The 17,940-nt window shown below is 54.0% G+C and overlaps 7 protein-coding genes across 7 annotated transcripts; 3 read left to right on the top strand and 4 right to left on the bottom strand.

Annotated features, from left to right (window-relative positions):
• Positions 1-509: 509 nt before the first annotated feature.
• LY79DRAFT_506097 (kinase-like domain-containing protein) lies at positions 510-2,441 on the bottom strand (the record flags this gene model as incomplete). Its single annotated transcript, XM_060553685.1, has 1 exon — positions 510-2,441. The coding sequence occupies one exon, from the start codon at positions 2,439-2,441 to the stop codon at positions 510-512; it is 1,932 nt and encodes a 643-aa protein (XP_060419451.1).
• A 4,670-nt stretch (positions 2,442-7,111) lies between these two features.
• On the top strand, positions 7,112-8,339 carry LY79DRAFT_256264 (uncharacterized protein). Its single transcript, XM_060551888.1, has 2 exons — positions 7,112-7,582; positions 7,682-8,339. Exons 1-2 carry the CDS (start codon positions 7,246-7,248, stop codon positions 8,020-8,022), a joined length of 678 nt encoding a protein of 225 aa, XP_060419452.1. The 5' UTR covers positions 7,112-7,245; the 3' UTR covers positions 8,023-8,339.
• Positions 8,340-9,118: 779 nt separating this feature from the next.
• Positions 9,119-9,948, bottom strand: LY79DRAFT_256274 (uncharacterized protein). The gene has a single exon (XM_060551889.1). The coding sequence runs from the start codon at positions 9,825-9,827 to the stop codon at positions 9,330-9,332; it is 498 nt and encodes a 165-aa protein (XP_060419453.1). The 5' UTR covers positions 9,828-9,948; the 3' UTR covers positions 9,119-9,329.
• Positions 9,949-12,271: 2,323 nt separating this feature from the next.
• Positions 12,272-13,308, top strand: LY79DRAFT_665910 (2,3-diketo-5-methylthio-1-phosphopentane phosphatase; the record flags this gene model as incomplete). Its single annotated transcript, XM_060563139.1, has 3 exons — positions 12,272-12,317; positions 12,459-12,499; positions 12,670-13,308. 3 exons carry the CDS (start codon positions 12,272-12,274, stop codon positions 13,306-13,308), a joined length of 726 nt encoding a protein of 241 aa, XP_060419454.1.
• Positions 13,309-13,793: 485 nt separating this feature from the next.
• LY79DRAFT_256341 (nucleolus protein) lies at positions 13,794-15,330 on the bottom strand. Its single transcript, XM_060551890.1, has one exon. The coding sequence runs from the start codon at positions 15,172-15,174 to the stop codon at positions 14,278-14,280; it is 897 nt and encodes a 298-aa protein (XP_060419455.1). The 5' UTR covers positions 15,175-15,330; the 3' UTR covers positions 13,794-14,277.
• Positions 15,331-15,502: 172 nt separating this feature from the next.
• LY79DRAFT_538186 (ribosomal protein L23/L15e core domain-containing protein) lies at positions 15,503-16,772 on the top strand. The gene is made up of 3 exons (XM_060556717.1): positions 15,503-15,654; positions 15,880-15,947; positions 16,089-16,772. Exons 1-3 carry the CDS (start codon positions 15,630-15,632, stop codon positions 16,467-16,469), a joined length of 474 nt encoding a protein of 157 aa, XP_060419456.1. The 5' UTR covers positions 15,503-15,629; the 3' UTR covers positions 16,470-16,772.
• LY79DRAFT_538190 (Tim10/DDP family zinc finger protein) lies at positions 16,773-17,596 on the bottom strand. The gene is made up of 2 exons (XM_060556718.1): positions 17,280-17,596; positions 16,773-17,125 (listed from the first exon to the last, which is right to left on the bottom strand). The coding sequence occupies exons 1-2, from the start codon at positions 17,395-17,397 to the stop codon at positions 16,959-16,961; spliced, it is 285 nt and encodes a 94-aa protein (XP_060419457.1). The 5' UTR covers positions 17,398-17,596; the 3' UTR covers positions 16,773-16,958.
• Positions 17,597-17,940: the final 344 nt, after the last annotated feature.

The following is a 17,940-nucleotide window of genomic DNA, read 5'->3' on the forward strand; positions in this document are numbered from 1 at the left end:
CAATACTTGACAGGTCATCAAAGGACGCCGAAAGGGACGCCGAAACTGAGTATCACGCGCAGCACTGTCCGAGCCGTCGGCAGTACCCAGATTGCACAGTACAGGTCTTGAGCTAGTGTCAGTCGCTGTTACAGGCTTTTGGCGATCGCACGAGTCAGGTCACGTGAGGGGTAGCATGGCGTAGCATGAACATGAAGATTTGGGGGGAAGGCTAGGCAGAGCTTAGAGTCGCTTGCCTGTGCTTTGAGTGAATAGACTGGTCACCGGTGAATGACCCTTACGAGTAGTAAGTTGATTTGAGTGGGTAACTTCTGGTATTGTTCATTAATCTGGAGATATCTAATACACAGAAAGCGAGTTGAGTTCCATCATCCAATCAGGTATCATGTCTTGCCCATATAGAACCCCCAGGCTGTCCAGCCGCTACTGTAATCAGTCACGACGAAGAACTGCAGAGGGAACCCGGCGACGCCCTGCTAGTGAGAACCCAACCACAAGAGGTGACTCGGCTAGGAATGCGCTTCCTGCCAGCCACCAACCCACTCGACATCTGCGAGATCATTGCGCTTCTCCCTGCGCCAGTAATTCCAATCTCTGCCCTTATTCCAGGGGCAATCCTTCACCTTTTCCTTAGGTGATTTGTTGTGAGTGATGTGACTGTTGTGGTGTCCAGTGTATTCCCAAACTCCCGCTGCATGAGAATTGTACCCTATTCCAATTGTTCGTTGTTGCCGAGGAAACTCGGATGACATTTGCGAATACGATGAGCCTGTGAGCCCGCGACGCCGCTGACCCAAGGCTGACCACTTGTCAAGGTTGTCCCGCTTGGGGGGCGACTGACGAGTGGTCAGCATTGGCTTGGGCTTCGGTGGAGACGACTGTTGAAAGAAGAATCCATCAGAGGCGTGGTCGCTGTCGATGTCGTTGTGGATCAGCTTAGCGCCGTCATGGAGAGAACGCTGAGGAGTGGTCGCAAGGGGGGTAGCATCGACCGTGTCACAGCCATCCTGGTCATCCAGCTTGCTGTCGTGGCTCCAAGTCCTCGAATTTAGGTCCTTCAGAGACTGCATCTGCCTCTCGCGCTCCGCTTCCTCTTCCTCCTCATCCTCGTCCCACATGTCACTCCAGCTCTTGGAGACAACATCTTTACGGCCAAAGACCAAGGACATAGAAGACAGGTTGCTGCGAGGTTTGTTCATGTTGATGGGCAGAGATCCGGCCATTGGCGAAACCTTGGGGATGGCACGAGGCACCGCTTTCATGGGTCGGCCAATGTGGAGCGACTTCATGGAGGCCCCGAGGCTTGAGTTGAGGGTAGAGGAGATGGACGGTGTCTGAGCAGAGCTGAACCAATCCTGAGTCTCTCCCGACTTGGAGAACAAATCCTCAGTGTAGCTCTCATCGTCGGCGATAGCGCTGAGCTGGCGGATGGGCTTTGGGGGGGTGGTGTGCAGCGCCTTGGCCCAAGGGAAAGCACCCTGGTCGACCTGGGGGCTCTGGATGGAGGGTGTGCGGAGAGGCTCCCGGTTGGCACTGGCCATGACATGACGATCGGCGCAACAGAACTCGTCATCATCCTCCTCGGTGGTGGTGAAGCTAACGACACGCTGGAGGGCAGCACGAGCACCAACAAGAGACCGCTTCTTGGGATCCAAGCTCATGCACTGAGCAATAACCTCGTAGGTGTCCAGTGACATGGAAGGAAAGACGTCAAACAGAGACTGCTTATCCCTAGAGAAGTCAAGGAAGAGCGGGTCCGCCTCAGTCGGCGTGGTGAAGGGGTTTCGTGAGAAGAGAATGTTGAGAAGGCAGATGCCGATGGCCCAGATGTCGGCCTGAGCAGGGGAGTAGCCGGCTCCGGCCGAGTCGTACTGCTCAGGGGACATGTAGCGGTCGCTGCCGACGGTGTTCTCCAAAGTCCAGTTCTCAGTTGTCGCAAGACCAAAGTCTCCCAGCTTCATGTCACCAGACTTAGTGAGAAAGATGTTCTCGGGTTTGATGTCTCGGTGGAAGATACCCTTGGAGTGGATGTACTCGACGGCATCAACAAGCTGGAGCATAAACCGACGAACATGCTCGGTCTCGAGGGGTCCATGACCATTGCGAATAGCTTCATACAGGTCGCCCTGGGGACAGAACTCGAGAACGAGGTAGAGATGAGCCTCGGTCTCAAAGGTGTGGAGAAGGTTGACAATGTTCGGGTGCGATCCGAGGCGGCTGTGTAGAGCAAGCTCCTCAGACTTCTCGTCGATGGCAAAGTCAAAGTCGAAGTCATCAGCGGCTTCCTTCTTAGTCAAGCACTTGATAGCGACGGTCTCGTCGGTTTTGATGTCCTTGGCCATGAAGACCATGCCAAAGGAACCATGATTGAGGGGAGATATGGTCTTGTACCGACCGTCGAGCAACACGCCATTCTGAAAGTTGTCTCTCAAGCATGCCATGTCGAAACTGGAAAAATGAACTTGTAGAGGAGGGGGTATCGAGCAGAGAAACAACGACTTGACGACGGTAATGAAGCAGCCTTGAAGCAAGCTTTTTTTTCTTTCCCGGTGTCGACGGTTCGTTGATGGCGGGAAGGAGGATTCGAAAAGTTGGGATGATGCGTGTGGAAACTTGGTGATAACTTCGTTACGCGGTGCTGAAGTTCGGGGAAGGTGGCGACCGGGTTTGTTGCCAAGAATATACAGGTTTTGGAAGGAACAAATCTAACAGGAAACAAGACAGTATCTAACTCCTATTCGTTCACGTATCAGAGGCTCATCGAGGGTATTTTTTTGCTGTTGTCGGACATATGAAAGCGAAGGTCTGTTGTTGGTTGGTTGGTTGGTCGTAGTCGGTTTTGGGACGTCGGGGTCCGTAGAGAGAAAAAAGACAGAGAAGTATCGTTAAGAGGACATTGAAATAGAGCAAGGATGATGAAGACTAGATAGAGAGTGGCGCCCGGAGGTCGAAGGAAAGATAGCGCAAGCTCAACGTGTATTCGTCAGGTTGCAGCAAGAAGAAGCGAAGAGGCCGATTCCTGACTAGAGGATTCGGGCGGGGATGCGAGTCGGCGGCGGCTACTGACAGTGGTTGATTGTCGGGGTGCTAACTCTGGATGGCACGAAGGCCGGATTGAGGCAGTGGTTGATGGCCGAAGGTGGTCGTCGTCCACGTGTGATTGCAACGGCTTGCAAGCAAGCTGACTACCGGGATCGGCAAAAAGTAATGGCTACAGCAGCATTCGAGCGTCGACGGGTGTTTGCAAAAAAACGAGTTGGTTGACCAGCGTTGTTCGAGTCGAGACAAGGTGGAAAGACGTAGCTCTTATTTGGATGAGAGCGGGAGTTGTCGTTGATTAGGAACACGGGGCCTTGTGGAGTGACCAAGGCGGTGGGGACAAGTGAGTCAACGGATACGAATGTTAGTCAGTATTCGATGACAGCAAATGCCGAGGCTCGTGGATTCGGTGTTGAGTCGAAGTCCAAGAGGCCTCTCCTCTCTTTTATCTCTGTCGATAGATTGACGATTCGAAGTGTAGTCAACTCTTCGGCGGAGGCGGTAGGATTGCGTGATTGCTTGCGGAACGACTCGCGGGTGAAAGCGTTGGGTTGGCGGTGCGAGTATTGTATGATAAGGACAAGGTCGGAGAGAAGAGGGAGGGAGGGATGTATAGACGATAGTAAGGGAAGAGAGGTGGAGGCGGGATTGAGAGGATGGTGGCTAGCAAGCAAGGAGAGTAAGAGAGGCCGTTGACGACGATGAGGATCAGGTGCGGTAGAGTAGGGAAGGCAAAAGAAGAAAGGGTGAGGATGGTGAAGGGGGAGTATTAGAGTAAAGTAGGTAAGTGCAGGATGTAGGCAGGAGGATGGCAGGTTGGATGAAGGAGAAGGGTGGGTAGGCTGGTGCAGGGAAGGCAGGGTGACAGAAAGAGAGGTGTGAGTGCAAGAGTGTGAGAGAGAAGGACGCGTGAGCTACAGATGGATAACGAAAGAAGAAGATGGAGATGAATGGACGAGGATGGGTTGGCTTGGACAAAGATGGGATGGAATGGGAAAGGGCAGTGAGCGAGCGGCCGGGAGAGGGACAGGCAGAGAGAGAGAGAGAGGGAGAGAGCGAGATAGGCGGACCGGGATGGAAAGGCGAGAGCGCAAGTGCAGGTACGTACCGGGAACTGCGTATTGCAACACACACTCCTCTCTCTATCCTCATCTCGCTCTCTCACGCAGTGAGATAAGTGTAAGAGGTAGGGTAGTGTGTACCTTGCGAGGGTACCTGCCTCTCGAGCTGGGTACCTTTACGGTGACACGGGGGATACGGGGGGATTCTGACGGTAGGAAAACGGCGGGGCTCCTCCAGCCAAGCGGGAAGCAGGAAGGGGACCGAGAGAGGCGGTGGACGAACGAGAGAGTACGTACCGCAATGGGGCATGGCGCGCTACGTGGAATGATGGGAAGGGGGAGTGGAACCACCGGGACGCACGCTTGACCAACTTGCAGTAGCAGCAGCATCCCCAAGCCTGCAGGATTGCTTGTCTCTCGTCCACCCAACCAATACAGTTCTCCCAAGCTTTAGAATGGTCTATATTCCTGCACGACGAGACTGAGCTTTCTTTTTGGCTGGGCTGGCAACAAATGCAATGCAACCCAACCCAGCCATGCCTATATGTACACTACAGGAGGAGAAACTGTGTTGGCCTATCATGGTTATGGTAACAACATACCGACCGGCACCTCTGCCCGATAGTGTAGAGAAGACGGACTGATCGAAAGGAAGAGTCAGCCCAGATGCCCCACTCCTCGTCCATGTGTGTCATGTTTCCTCGACTATGCGGCCCCTCCGTTTAGTGTAGTCCCGTTGAGCACCGTTCTGTCAAGTTGAAAACCTTCCAAGTACCCTTCATCGCGTGCATGCTTGCTTCGTTAGCTCCAGTACGTACTCATGGACACCTTCCTTCCTAGCAGACTGCGAAGAGCATGGCCCAGAACACTTCGGACGGGCGACTGAGAGTAGCGCACTGTGACAATGTGCCGTCAGCGGTGACATAACGGAATGCTTTGCCCAGTGCTGGCTGACGCACAGATGGCTGCCCCATGTACCTCTACCCTGGTATTTCCTCGGAGAGATACTTCAGCCGTGGACGGGCGTTCAGTAAGGTGTGTGCCTTGGTAAACCTAGCGAGTGCCACCAGAGCTGGTTGGCAGCTAAACTATGTACATAAGCCACGGTGGATTATCGGCCCCGGCACGGCCTCTTTCTCGCCTAATATGTAGCTCCATGCGGTATGTCCATACATAGTAGGAGCAATTTAATCATCTCGTCCTCGGTCCCATAACTTGCTTGGAGCTGCCAGCGAGCGAACAAGAGTCATACCTCGCCATTCACCCATACGTATCCATACTCTGTCGAGTTGTCCAAATGGCAGGCGATGGTATGAGATGACACAGTGGCCGCTACAGCAATTCGTAAGCAGAGCCTCGATTGCTACCGATAGTCGACGCGGGGCGGGTGATCGGTATAGTGTAAACGGTGTCGGAAACGGAGCTGAACATGGACCCATCACCCCGTGTCTTCCACTGCCGCTGTCTTCACCAGCAGCGACACTTTGAGAAACGTGTCAAAGCCATGTACGGAGTACCCTAGTCGCCATATACGGAGTACAAGTGGATGGATCGGCGAGTGTGAGTAAACACGGGTCATAGCCGGCAACTATGTCCATCAACATAAACATCAACAACACGGGGGGCGCTGCAACAATAACAACCCGGCAAGAACGTTGGTCGCCCTGCTGAATGGTAAGGGGGGTGCCGCCAAACCAATTAAACTCGTGCAACATGGTAGCTATGACGAATGCCGATAGCGAAATACTCCCGGCCCGCCGGGCTCAGGGAGACAATGCCACGTAGCTTCGAAGAGATTCAAGGTTCCTCGCAAACTCAAGGGGATTGACCGACGCAACTACCTACGGGACGAGGTTCGGAAACTTGGTTTGAGAAACTAGGCTTTCGAGACAGCGGGCGAACCCCTGCGATGTGCATGAATGGGCGAATGGGGAGACATCAAGGCGGGGGGGGCAGCTGCAAGGCTCGCTGGTGATTGAGAGTGAGTCTGAAGTCTTGGGTGTAATTGTGAGTGGCTGCAAGGGGCCGTCTGGGGTTGAACACTCGACTGACCATCTGGGCATGCTCTGCATCGAGTGCGGAGCTAGTGCTGGGCATAGCGAGACATCAACGACACTATTATGCGTGATGTTATTGTTAATATTGCTGCTGCTGCTGTTGCCGCTGTCGCTGACGGGAAGTAAACCAAGGTAGAAGCGACTTGGAACCCGAAGGTTCATCACCACCGGGAAGAAGATGAGTCGCAGTGCCACCAAGTATGAGGAACGAGGCCAAGCATTGTTGGCCCAAACAGACACGTACTCGTATCATGTCCGTTTGTTTTTTTTCCCAAGAATGCACCGTACGTCGGGAGGGTGGGCGCCTAACGTTCCTCCTACTGTATTGTGCACTGCACTGCCGGTTACGTACCTGGCAGCCCACGGCCAACTATTCCTTGGGGTCCGTCCGACCCCACTCAGCTGCGTGGCTAGTTGCCACACCGCCCTGTAGGTACGTCGACCTCCAGTACCTCCACGTCAGCAACGGTGAAGGCTTGTACCTAGCGGCCGCGTACCAGGGATTCATGCAGGCTGCCATGCTGCCACCACGGGGCTGCCGCCCGTCGTCGTTATTGCTGTCGTCGCCAGTCAGTTCAGCATTCTGGCTGTTCATCGAGACCCCTCGATTTGGTCGATTCGGCACCCACCGGGCAGGCACAGGGCAGGGCGGGCGCAGCGGGAAGCGCGCGGCCATTGACGGAGACTGATCGACCGGCCCAGGCGGCCATGGGCCCAGGACTAACGCTCATAGTGCCGGTGCCCGTCACCAGAAATCCATTTGTTCGTGCTGTGCGAGCGCATGCTGTCTGAATTGGGACGGCATGGCTCGAGCTGCTGCCAAAGACGATTACGCGAACTACCGGTAGTAGGATTCGGGGCACCGTGTGGGGGGGGGGGAGAGGGAGAAAAGGGGTCTTTCTCGATTCGTCGTGACCATCTGACTTGGTTGTGCCCGTCGAACCTTGTTTTCGGAAAACACCGTGGGATAGAATAGCTACATGGTGCTGTGAAATGCACGCCACGCCCATGACATTCGTCGACACTATTGGCTCGGAGGTTACATAAGCGACCCTTGTCTACTTAACTACACTAACAGATCTGGGTGAATGAAGTGCCGGTTATGGTTTAGCTTCCAAAAAAAGAGTGGCAATGTCGATGGGTCCGTCCCTCCCAATATTGAGGTCCAGAATTTCCGTAAATCACGACCTGGATCATGGCTGAAGAATATCGTCATTTGGTCATTCGGAAACCCGCTTCCCAGGGGTTCCTGGAAACTCGTGGGCCTGGGGACGGACTCAGCAACTCGGGGACTCCAGAACAGGTTGAGGGCTCAGGTGGCCATTGACTATTGCTCGTCCTGGAATGGATTGCATTGCCCGAGCCGCGTGACCTGGAGCAAGAGCAGCAGCAGCACTAAGTGGCTTGCTGAAGGGGCCTACCTAGGTATGTAGAATGGGACAGGACAGATGGCCAATTCTCGCCCGGCTGTCGCGACACCCAGAATGCGGGAAGTTCACTTGGATAACGTGGAGGTGCAAGTAGTACCAACCAGGAACCCGTTTTCCGTTGTCTTTTACCCATCTTACATAACCGACTTGCACCTGTGCCTGTCCAGCAGGCCAATTAGCGCAGGGCAGCCCAGCAGCAGCCGTTTACCTCACACAGTCTCTCGACTGAATTCCTCGAGTTTCTGTTTCACCTACACACCCGCCCTCCGTCTCATTGGCCGCCGGCCGCACCTTCCTGCACTCCTTTCGACCTGCAGTCCCGTCTCCATCCTGGAGTGTTCCAACCGTGCCAAAAGGGAAAGAGCACTCACGGACAGCCGAGTTCCCCCAGGTTTTTCCAGGAACTCAGGAGGACCCCAAGCGCCGCCGCCATGAATGGACTTTCCAGAACCAGACGAAAAGATGGGGGCTTTTCCGTGGGAACCCTTTCCCCCATTGGAGGAGCCCTCCTCTCTGGATCCACTCCTGCTTCCAACTGCCTACGACATTCAGAGTCCCACTCCCTCTATCCCTCGGAACCCCAAAGATAAGATGCTCCCCAATGCTGATAACGGGTGGCGGGACCACCTCCGGAACCAGCGTTATCTTGCATCGTCGTTGATGAGGTAGTTAGGTAGGTACCAGTATCCCGGCCTGCGTCCTAGGTTTTTTGGCTTCTCGCCAAACGCTGCTGCTGTTCTGTCATGTACGGATACAACATGTACAGAAAGCAGTGTACCTATACGTACAGTGTGCCCTCGATTGCAACATCGCTGCAACCGTGAACCGCAGCCCCCTGGAGCCGTGTCGTATCGCCAATCTGGCCCAGTCCGAGTCTGGGGCCTCAAACGTCAAACCTTCGTCCGATGATTGCATGCTGATCTGACCCCTTCTAGGCCACCTCATTCGAGCTTTCTTGCCCAGCCCCAGCCGTAGTACGGTAGGTTCTCAAGAGGCTCAGAGCCGGCTCCTCGCACAGCATGTAGCGCCCGTGACGCTGGTGCTTGGCTGATCACGACCGCCATTGAGAATGTTTCAGACATTGACGCTCTTCGTCATCCCCACGAACCCAAACTACTTGCCCAGAGAAGGGGTTCTAGGTCGTATCCACAATTCATCGTCGACGGCACCATGTGTCTCTCGCTCGGGCTGGCTGATACGATATCGGACACACACAGTACGTGGACAGCGGGGTCGTCCAACTTTGACTCTCCTCCTTTCTGGTGAGCCATCATCTTTTTCCTGTCGTCAACCTATGGCGAATTGCAATGCGGGGAAGTGAAATGAGCAAGAGCGTCACACGGGCACAGCCAACTGCCCCGTTCGCCGGCGTCGCTCCTACCACCCATTCCACACCTCTGGTCCAGCCATCCCCAACGCTTTGGTCGTGTGACCAGTAATGGTCTTTTTTTCCTCTTCTTTTTTCTTGTGGCTTGGCTTGGCTGAATGAGCGACTCAGTCGACACCCACGAACCTTCGAATGCGCTAACTCAACTGAGGTACGTAGGCTTCTGCCGACCCATCACCTCACAGCTTGCGAAATGCCAGAGGTGAGCGGTCCTGACCGGGAAAGGAGCAAAAACAACAGCCGATCGCCTTGTCGGTCTCTGCCGAGCTCCAATAATTTATGGTTCCATCATGTCTTAAACTTACGACCCCGTCCGTCCTACGATGCGGCTGCATTTCTGCACGTTGGGCTTCGCTTAGGCTAAAAGGATGTAGTAGGACTGCCTCCGCCGCCCCCTTAGAAGACGCGGGGCGTATCCCCTAGGCGTCTTGCTTTCGCGGCGGGCGAGAATGGCATTCTTTTCCCGAACGGAATACTCTTTGGCGAAAGGCGATGCCTGCCGCATCCGGAGAGACACAGAGTGTGTCAGACGTGGAAAACTAGGGGGGACGGTGAGGGTTGGCAACGGAGTCTCGGCCGTGGTGACTAGGTTTCCACCCCGCGAGCTTCGGGAGAGATGGCATCCACCGGGCAAGACCAGGAGTCGAGCAGACAAGCACGCGGTGACTCGTCGTAGTGCAGGCCAGCCAGTCATGCATGATGGAATGACTCTTTGGCATCTCGTCATCTCCTCGGCTTCCTGGGGGTGGATATTCTCAATGTCCCAGGTCCGAGCTCCAGGGTCCCCATTCCGTGCGATAGCTATCCGCTTCAAAGCAAGTCTACAGCGAGCTGCGTGTTCCCAAGGCTTCATCGGGATTCGGTAGACGTTTAGCGACAAGCGTTTGTGTGTCCATCAGAACGGTTGCCAGCCTCCCTCTCCCTTCCCTTCCTTGTTTTTGCGGAGGCGAGATCGGGGCAGAGCCGGTCCCCGTTATGCTGCATTTGTGTGTGGATACGATTCATACCTGCTCGATAACAAGCTGTCAAAACGTTATTCACCTTTGCAATCCGTCTTGCGGTTCTGACAGGCAACCGACAGTTTGCGGTCAGCCATATGTCGCCCTCTGTGACGGATTCCCGCGGTCCGTGTGTCAAGGATCGAACTCAACCACTAAAGCGTGCTCCCGTGGGATTTTGTGATGCAACGCGCAAATCAACAAGCCGCCAGCTATCAATGAGCAGGATACATCCCATCATTTACGGAAAACAACACAATACTTTCGGATCATGTCGGGTCCGTTCGCCGCAAGGCGATACGGTACGCGTACACCCACCGGCTCGCTCTCGTCCTCGATCCCACTTCCCTCTTCCTCCTTCCCAGCCAAGCACACGTCCCTGGTCTTATCCCCAGACCCGCTGCCACCGCATAAGGTACCGCGATAGATGGCTGCAACCTGTGTCTCCGTTTTCTAGCCACTAGCACCACCTCTCGACGAGACACGTTGCTGAGTGGAGTGGGGGCATCTTCTAGCCTGAAAGCTCTCGGATCAAGCAAGTCAACTAAACAAGACACAGCGGATATCTAAAGGACGCGGGCATGGCGCGTGGGGCCAGTAGAATCGCTAGCTCCGGTCAGTTGATATGCTTGACTGGATTCGGAGAAAGAGAGGGAAGGTGATCTACAGGCCAAATGCGTGGTGCAGATAGGAACGAGAAACAAAGGGGTTCAGAGTCTCGTGGCCGGCCACCTTTCCAACGCCGATACGATGTAACCTGCAGACCCCATTCCGTCGAGTTTGCTGCATACCAAAGCCGTTGTTATCGGCTTGTTGTTGGCCTGCAATATGAGCAGAGAAGTCGCGGTAAGCCCAGATAAGCTATATTATCGACAGAGATGGTAAGAGAGAAGGAGGCTGGTCGGGAAACAGGAACACTGTCAGGCTAGAAGTTGCATTGACCCCACTCATTCCCAGCCGTCCTGACTCCAAGACCAATCTGCAGACGCGAGCAAAGTGGGACCCTCGATCCGGCACCTACCTGTTCCTGTCAATTGGCTTACAGCTGCAGCTGCCGTGCCGACGGCCCATTCGCAGCGGGACCCATTGAAAGCAGCTACCTCAGCCCGGTACTGTACGTCCGGGACGTTTCTGGCTTCTGGCATGCTGGTGTTGATGTGGCTTGTCCGGCCGCCACGATACCGCTTTCCACGATGCATGCTCTGCTGTTCGGGTCGGCTTGCTTCGATGGCTTTGCATGCATGCATCCATCCATGCAAGGACTGGGCGCCCATACCCGCCTCGAGGAAAAGGGGGCCGGCGATGCTCCACTCCAGTCAAAAGAGCCCGGGCGTCCTGTCATGGTCCGTTGACGCCGAAGGAGGACCGGGGACGACGAGCTTCTTTGTGCTTCTGTCGAGTCACAACCCAACGGGAGTCACAATGACAGACCTCCGACGGGCTCTCGACAGCCCCCGCCGGTACCATCTTTCCGGCTCCCGGGCTGCCGCGTCCGTCCGGTCCTGAACTTGTTTAGTCCGCCTTGCCTGACCTAGGTAGGTAGGTAGGTAATAGGTAGACACTTAAGCTGCCTTTTGTTTCTTCCGTTTGCCTTCCCAGTGGCCGGATCAATCGTACCGCGGCGACGGCGCGGTGCTGTGACATGTTTTTTTCCAACTCGTTTTTCCTCACCGCTGCTTCGGTACTGTTACTTCAAAGTTGCCATGAGAATGGTCACCTTAACGGTGCGCTGCTATTGGGTCTCGTCCAACGGCTGCGACCACGAGTTTGAGGTTTTGGTGTAGCCCTTTGGAACCTCATTCGTCATCTCCACTCACACACTCACACAGCTGCGCCCAACTCTGTCTCCCTCTTAGGCTCTCTCACACACACACCACACAGTCACCCAAACTCTCACCTGCACTTGACCTGCCAAAACTGCAACCGCCCTTTTCCTGTCCGGGCCCATTCAAATTCCGGTCTGGCTTGACCGCCTTATTCCAATTTCCTGTGCATTCAACCTTTCATGCATGAACTGGCGCCAGCGAACCTGTTCCAACCAGCTGCAGGAAGCTTGAATAACGGCAACGAAACAGAAAGTCGCTGAAGGATTCCACCCCAAATCCCTCTCCTAATTATCCGATCACGCGTCGCGTCTCAGTCTCACCGTCTCGCCGAGATTTTTGGATGGTTCTTCAATCAGAAAAAAAAAAAAACATTTTTTTCCCTTCGGATCCCCACACCTCCCTTGCCTTAGTTACTGCCGCAGCTGCCAACGACGCACCAAGCCAAGTTTTCCCCTGTAGACAATTCATACACAATGGCACCCAACCTAGGCGCTATCAAGGTCGTATTGCTTGACATCGGTGAGCTTTTTGCCTCGTCTCACCTCACCTCGCCTCACCGCATTATGTACCTCTAGTCATTGGTGACAATGTCTTCGGATTATTGTGGGTGCAAGCTCGATAAGACAACACCTGCTGATTTGTGACTTCGATGCACTGCAGAGGGCACCGTGTGTCCCATATCTTTTGTCAAAGATGTTCTAGTACGTTGTCCCGCTCGTGCTCCCCCTTCTTCCCTCCCCGGTCCTTCGGGTATCCGGCGATCCCCCAATATTTTGCTGCTTTCCCAGATGGCACGGAGGTGGCTTGCTTATTCCGAGCCGGGTAACCACACACGGCTGAAGAGTCATCCCGTACTGAAACCTCCGCGTAGTACCCTTACGCCGTCAATGCTCTTCCAGCTACCCTAGACAAGCAATGGGACAGCCCCGACTTTGCTGCTTACCGGAATGCGTTCCCGGAGGATTGCGTGTCTGACCGATCCGCCTTTGAAGCGCACTTCCGGGACCTTGTCAGCCGAGACGTCAAGGCCTCGTACCTCAAGGCACTCCAGGGATACCTCTGGAAGGAGGGTTACAAGTCGGGCGATATCAAGGCGCCTCTCTTTCCGGACGTTGCTGAGCGTCTTTTGTCCTGGAAGGACGCCGGCTTGCGCCTCGTCATCTACTCGTCTGGCTCGGTTCCCGCCCAGAAGCTCTTCTTTGGCTACACTGACGCTCAGCCATCGGACCTGACGTCCCTCATCTCTGGCTGGTTCGATACCGTCAATGCCGGCCTCAAGACCCAGCCTAGTAGCTACACCTCTATCCTTTCCAACTTTGAGGACACCAAGCCTGAGGAATGGCTGTTTCTCAGTGACAACCCCCACGAAGTCACTGCCGCCATTGCGGCTGGAATGCAGAGCATACCTGTAGTCCGCCCCGGCAACGCACCCCTTCCGGCGGATATGAGCCCAACATTAGAACCCATTAGAGACTTTAGCGAACTGGAGGGTCTTGGACTAAGATATTGAGAAAGCGACTAGTGATTGCAGTATTTTCAGCCAGGAACGTTTCTGCTAAAAGTTGTAGCACTATCGGGAGAACTGGCAGGGAATGCCTCGAATACAGTCTGCATCCGGTGAACACCACGTTCAGCTTTCCCGTCTCCGTCGATCACAGATCCATGCGCCTTTTGTTCATTCACTGTCCCTCTCCAGATGCCAAAGCGACCGTTCTAGATGCTCATCGCTCATGCCCGTGCCACAGACGGGCAGCACTATGTTTGAATGTCGCCGCGCCAATCGAATCCCGGCCGAGACACGACGATCGTGTGCTCGAATTGAGGCGAGCTAAAGCTGAATGGTGGGAGCTGGGGGATTCTTTGAAATGAAGAAGGCCATTCAGCTGCGGTTGATGGCGTTATCTTGTCCTCACAATCGCGAGCCAAGTCGCTCTATCCGACGCCCCATCTAGAGACTTTTGTTCGTGGTACTTCTGCCGCACAGGCTAGACCAGGCAAATGATTGATCCATGTCTGTCAGAAACAACACCGACCGTCCGTCCGGCGATACGAAGCCGGTAGAGGCAACGACCTATTAACCAGATGCGTTTGCTGATAAGCAACTGTATGTTGCTTGACTTCTTGACGACGCATGTCCCGCAATGTAGGTCATCGTTGGCTTGCTGAAACGTAATCCTCTCAAGGCGTCCATTCGGAGACGTCAACGCAAGTGATCGCCTGCCGATCGCTGCAAAAGCAAACGCTTGGAACTCGCATCACCTTTGATGCCCAGCGTGTGATCATCGAGCAATGCCCGAAAAAGGCAGCTGGGTTTGGCGATTGGAGCCCGCCTTTGTTCGGAGTATACACGTACTGTGTCAGATGGAATACATAGTCGCCCGTGTGTGGTCAAAAGATAGGTGGCCACCGCGGCAACCATTTAGTAGACTTCCAAACACCGTGACAGTGACAGTTGGAATCGGGGCGTGCGAAGGGAGGGTTATGAGTTCTTGAGAGTGATTGTGAAATTGTTTCGATTCACCCCCGGGTTGAGCTCTTTCTTGGCAACTATTGGCAACGGCGAACATGGAGCAGATTCTCTACGCCAAAAAGAATAGGCTAGTTTGCTCGTGACCTTGCCCTTGAGCTGGACGTAACCCAAGAGATTCATCAGCTCAACCAGCCTATCATGGGAGAAGTAGCGCGAATTGGCGATGCAGCTTCGGGGTAGGACGACAAATAATGAGGGGAAGAGGGCGTAGGAAGTCTCTGATGGAGCGTCTTCTGGCTGGCGGAGAAACGAAAGCGTGCGGAGAAGCATCTGACCGCGCTGGGAGTGGTCCGGGACGTAGTTAAGCACCAAACTGAGTGAGATGATGTCAAACCGCTCCGAATCATCCTTGGGAAGAGGTCGTTCCATGAAGTCCTGCTGCAGAATTCCCGCTTGCTGGCTGTTGAGGTCGATGAGCTCCATCTCGAAAAGACCGCTCTTGGAGCAGGCGTTCTGGGTGCTGAGGGCGCCCACCTCGAGCATTCGCAACCGGCGATGGGCGCCGCCCTTATCCTTCCCGCTGGATATGGTTCCCGAGGGCTGTAGATTGGCTGATCGCAACCAGTCGAGAAGGATTCTGGAGCTGTCCCCACCCCGGTCTACCCTCTGCCCTTGAAGACTGGCTCGTTGGTACTCTTCGAGACCACCTAGGGCAGATATGTCTGCGGCTATTGCTGCCGCTTCCTTCTCGTCACCGCGTGCAAGAGCCTGTTGACGTTTCTTCTGTAAAGTGTGATGAGAGTTGATGAGAGTCCTGGTTTCTTTGCGAGATATTGACTTTGCTTTCTTGAGGGTAGGGGGTCGGCCACTCGAAAGAAGCCTGCTGGCGGGCTTGTTCCTGCCCATATTTTTTGAGTCTTGGCTGTAAACGAGGCAGGTTCTCAGAAGAAAGCTGGTTTTGATGAGCAGAATGAACCACTTTGACAAGGCCTCCTCTTAATTTTCAGCTGTGGCTCTTCATCAACTCGGTAGTCACAACGAACACGCAGCTAGCAATCGATTTTTATGATATCGATGGATGTAAGTCTTCGAATGCGATTGGCGATGGAGCGGCCAAACGGCAAAACAATGATCCATCCCGTGCTGAGCGCCCCTTCCTCACTCAATCAGGGAAACATCGAGGAGGCACGGACCAGATGGGCTAAAAAAAAAAAAAAAAAAGCTGCCCTAAGCCCACAGAACCGAACTGTCTGTGAGAAAAAGAATTCGGGAATCTCTTCTTTTCTCTCCCGTTTAGACCTCGACAACCGCGACAGCCAGCTAACCCGCCCAGCCAGCCAACATCCCCTCCAGCATACACAATGGCCCCCAAGGACTCCAAGAAAGGTACTTGATAACCACAATTTCCCGCCAGGATATCGCCAGATTCCGGTGCACCACCAAACAAACATACATTATGAGGTCAACTCGATAAAAATCTCCTGTTTCGTCGACCGCAACGGGGGGGCTCGCCGCCAACGAGGCCTTTCCCGAAGCATCATGCTGCAGCAGATTTTGCGAGTTCTTTTGAAACATAAAGAGCGATTGCTGATGCGACTATCTCTACTCTAGGCGGTGCCTCCAAGGCGCCTAAGGGCACCAAGCAGGCCAACAACGCTGCCAAGGCTGCCCTCAAGGGTGTAAGTTAACACTGAAGAACTCCGATGTGTCGTCTTCCCACCAGTTCGGCGAGCGGGTCTTGGGATATCGGACTGGAAGGAGCGATGCCGCATCAGGGAAGAAGATTTCGCGACAGATACTAAGACATCTTCACCTCATAGGCCCACGGTCACTACAAGAACAAGGTCCGCTACACCACCTCGTTCCACCGCCCTAAGACCCTCGTCGTCTCGCGCGCGCCCAAGTACCCTCGCAAGTCGGTTCCCCACGAGCCCCGCCTCGACGAGCACAAGGTCATCGTCCACCCTCTCAACACTGAGTCTGCCATGAAGAAGATCGAGGAGAACAACACCCTCGTCTTCATCGTCGACGTCAAGTCCAACAAGGCGCAAATCAAGCAGGCCCTCAAGAAGCTCTACGACATCGACACCGTTAAGATCAACACCCTGATCCGTCCCGACGGTTCCAAGAAGGCCTACGCCCGCCTCACCCCCGACGTCGATGCTCTTGACATCGCCGCCACCAAGCTTGCTCTCGTTTAAGCGCTTAGTCTAGCGGGATGATGGGAATTTGGGAAGGAGAATGAGCAAAAACAAAAGCAATTCGGGTTCATTGACCGCAAAGGCATTGGCATGGGCGTCTTACGGTTGTTGATTAGAATCCCCAGGAGTGGCATCTCCGATGGGCACCAATCGATTCCCCCGGTACTCAGGCTAGGGTACCATAACCGTGTTCAGTCTCGATAAATGCATGACTTCTGCGGCATTCACAATACTTTCAATGATGAATACCCAGCGTTGACCAGTGCTCGTTCGACTGGGACGTGAACTGAACCCGATTAGGCATAGCCGTTGTTATTGCAAGTCTGGCTAGTGATGTTGTAATGTACCACTCTATTCTTTACATCATAGTTCTACATGTGCTTTACACGAGACGTTCGTACACGAACTACTTTTCGATCGTGGCTCGTTATCCCGTCTACTAGCCTCCCCTGGAGTCTGTTCCATATTTTTACTAGGGCAAAAAAAATTCTAACCAGAGCGCATGTTGTTGAGGTGCTTCATTGTCAGAAAGTTGACATCAAGGAATCTGTCAACGCAGTTGGCCAGGCATCCCTCTTCGCCCTTGTCCAGTTTGGAGTTCCGAATCGAGCCAGTGACGCACTTCTTCCAGCAAATCTCGGTGAGCGCATGGGTTTCTATCATGTTGGCATCTCTTGTTAGTGGTGGTTCTCTCCAGCAATCCATAACGTCACGCAGCTGCTACACTACTCTCCCCCAGTCGTGTTTCGCAGACCTGGCTCCCGCCTGTTCTGCCTCTCTGAGGAATGATATAGAGGAACCTGTACTAACGTGACTGAATCTGGGATCTCTGTTGCTCGTTGGCGAGGAACTGGCGGAGTTCAAGCTTATCTTTGTCGTTGAGCTTTTCGAGGTCCGAGTTTTCGAGGGCCAACCTTGAGGAGTCCATGGCTCTGGCTGTGGAATATTCTTTCTTTGATGTAACCCAATTGAATGTGTTTTCTCCGAGGTTCCGTGGAAGGTCCTTGTTGGCGTTTTCAACGGTACAGCAACTATTTGTTAGGAAGGCGTGCTGTTGTCTGCGACAGTGTAAGGGATATTGCCGGAAGGCTTTGAGTAATGTAGTTGACCTCTGTGTTCTATCCAGCTTTTTCAAGGTCTCCACTCTTGCTTAACGACCTCCCATTGGCCGAGCACTGTGCACGGCACTTCGAGCCTCAATATTCGACCATCTTCGTCAGTGATATGAGCAGCGAGCTGCTTTCGTGCAAGATGATTGACGAACAATACACATGGATTCCGAAAATGGCAAATGTCTCAGTGAGTAGCAGGCTTGCCGTATCATGTAATCCTTTGGCCATGGTTCATGAAGCTGCATGCACCAATTTTGCTGCGTTGCACTGTACCGGCCATCCCCCAAGGAATTTGTATCATGTGGCTGCTGCGGTTGATCAATCCAAAGTCTGAACCCATGAAAGCACTAATGTTATTA

The sequence above is a fragment of the Colletotrichum navitas genome (genome assembly GCF_030913465.1).
Source record: "Colletotrichum navitas strain CBS 125086 chromosome Unknown LY79scaffold_4, whole genome shotgun sequence".
NCBI classification, from domain to species: Eukaryota; Fungi; Ascomycota; class Sordariomycetes; order Glomerellales; family Glomerellaceae; genus Colletotrichum; species Colletotrichum navitas.

Coding starts and splice junctions, on each gene's coding strand:
- LY79DRAFT_256264 (XM_060551888.1), top strand. CDS start 7,246: ATGAAGTGCCGGTTATGGTTTAGCTTCCAAAAAAAGAGTGGCAATGTC. Junction 7,583..7,681: donor TGCTGAAGGGGCCTACCTAG/GTATGTAGAATG, acceptor AGGTGCAAGTAG/TACCAACCAGGAACCCGTTT.
- LY79DRAFT_256274 (XM_060551889.1), bottom strand. CDS start 9,827: ATGAAGCCTTGGGAACACGCAGCTCGCTGTAGACTTGCTTTGAAGCGG.
- LY79DRAFT_256341 (XM_060551890.1), bottom strand. CDS start 15,174: ATGGGCAGGAACAAGCCCGCCAGCAGGCTTCTTTCGAGTGGCCGACCC.
- LY79DRAFT_538186 (XM_060556717.1), top strand. CDS start 15,630: ATGGCCCCCAAGGACTCCAAGAAAG. Junction 15,655..15,879: donor CCCCAAGGACTCCAAGAAAG/GTACTTGATAAC, acceptor TCTCTACTCTAG/GCGGTGCCTCCAAGGCGCCT. Junction 15,948..16,088: donor CCAAGGCTGCCCTCAAGGGT/GTAAGTTAACAC, acceptor TTCACCTCATAG/GCCCACGGTCACTACAAGAA.
- LY79DRAFT_538190 (XM_060556718.1), bottom strand. CDS start 17,397: ATGGACTCCTCAAGGTTGGCCCTCGAAAACTCGGACCTCGAAAAGCTC. Junction 17,126..17,279: donor GAGATCCCAGATTCAGTCAC/GTTAGTACAGGT, acceptor CCAACATGATAG/AAACCCATGCGCTCACCGAG.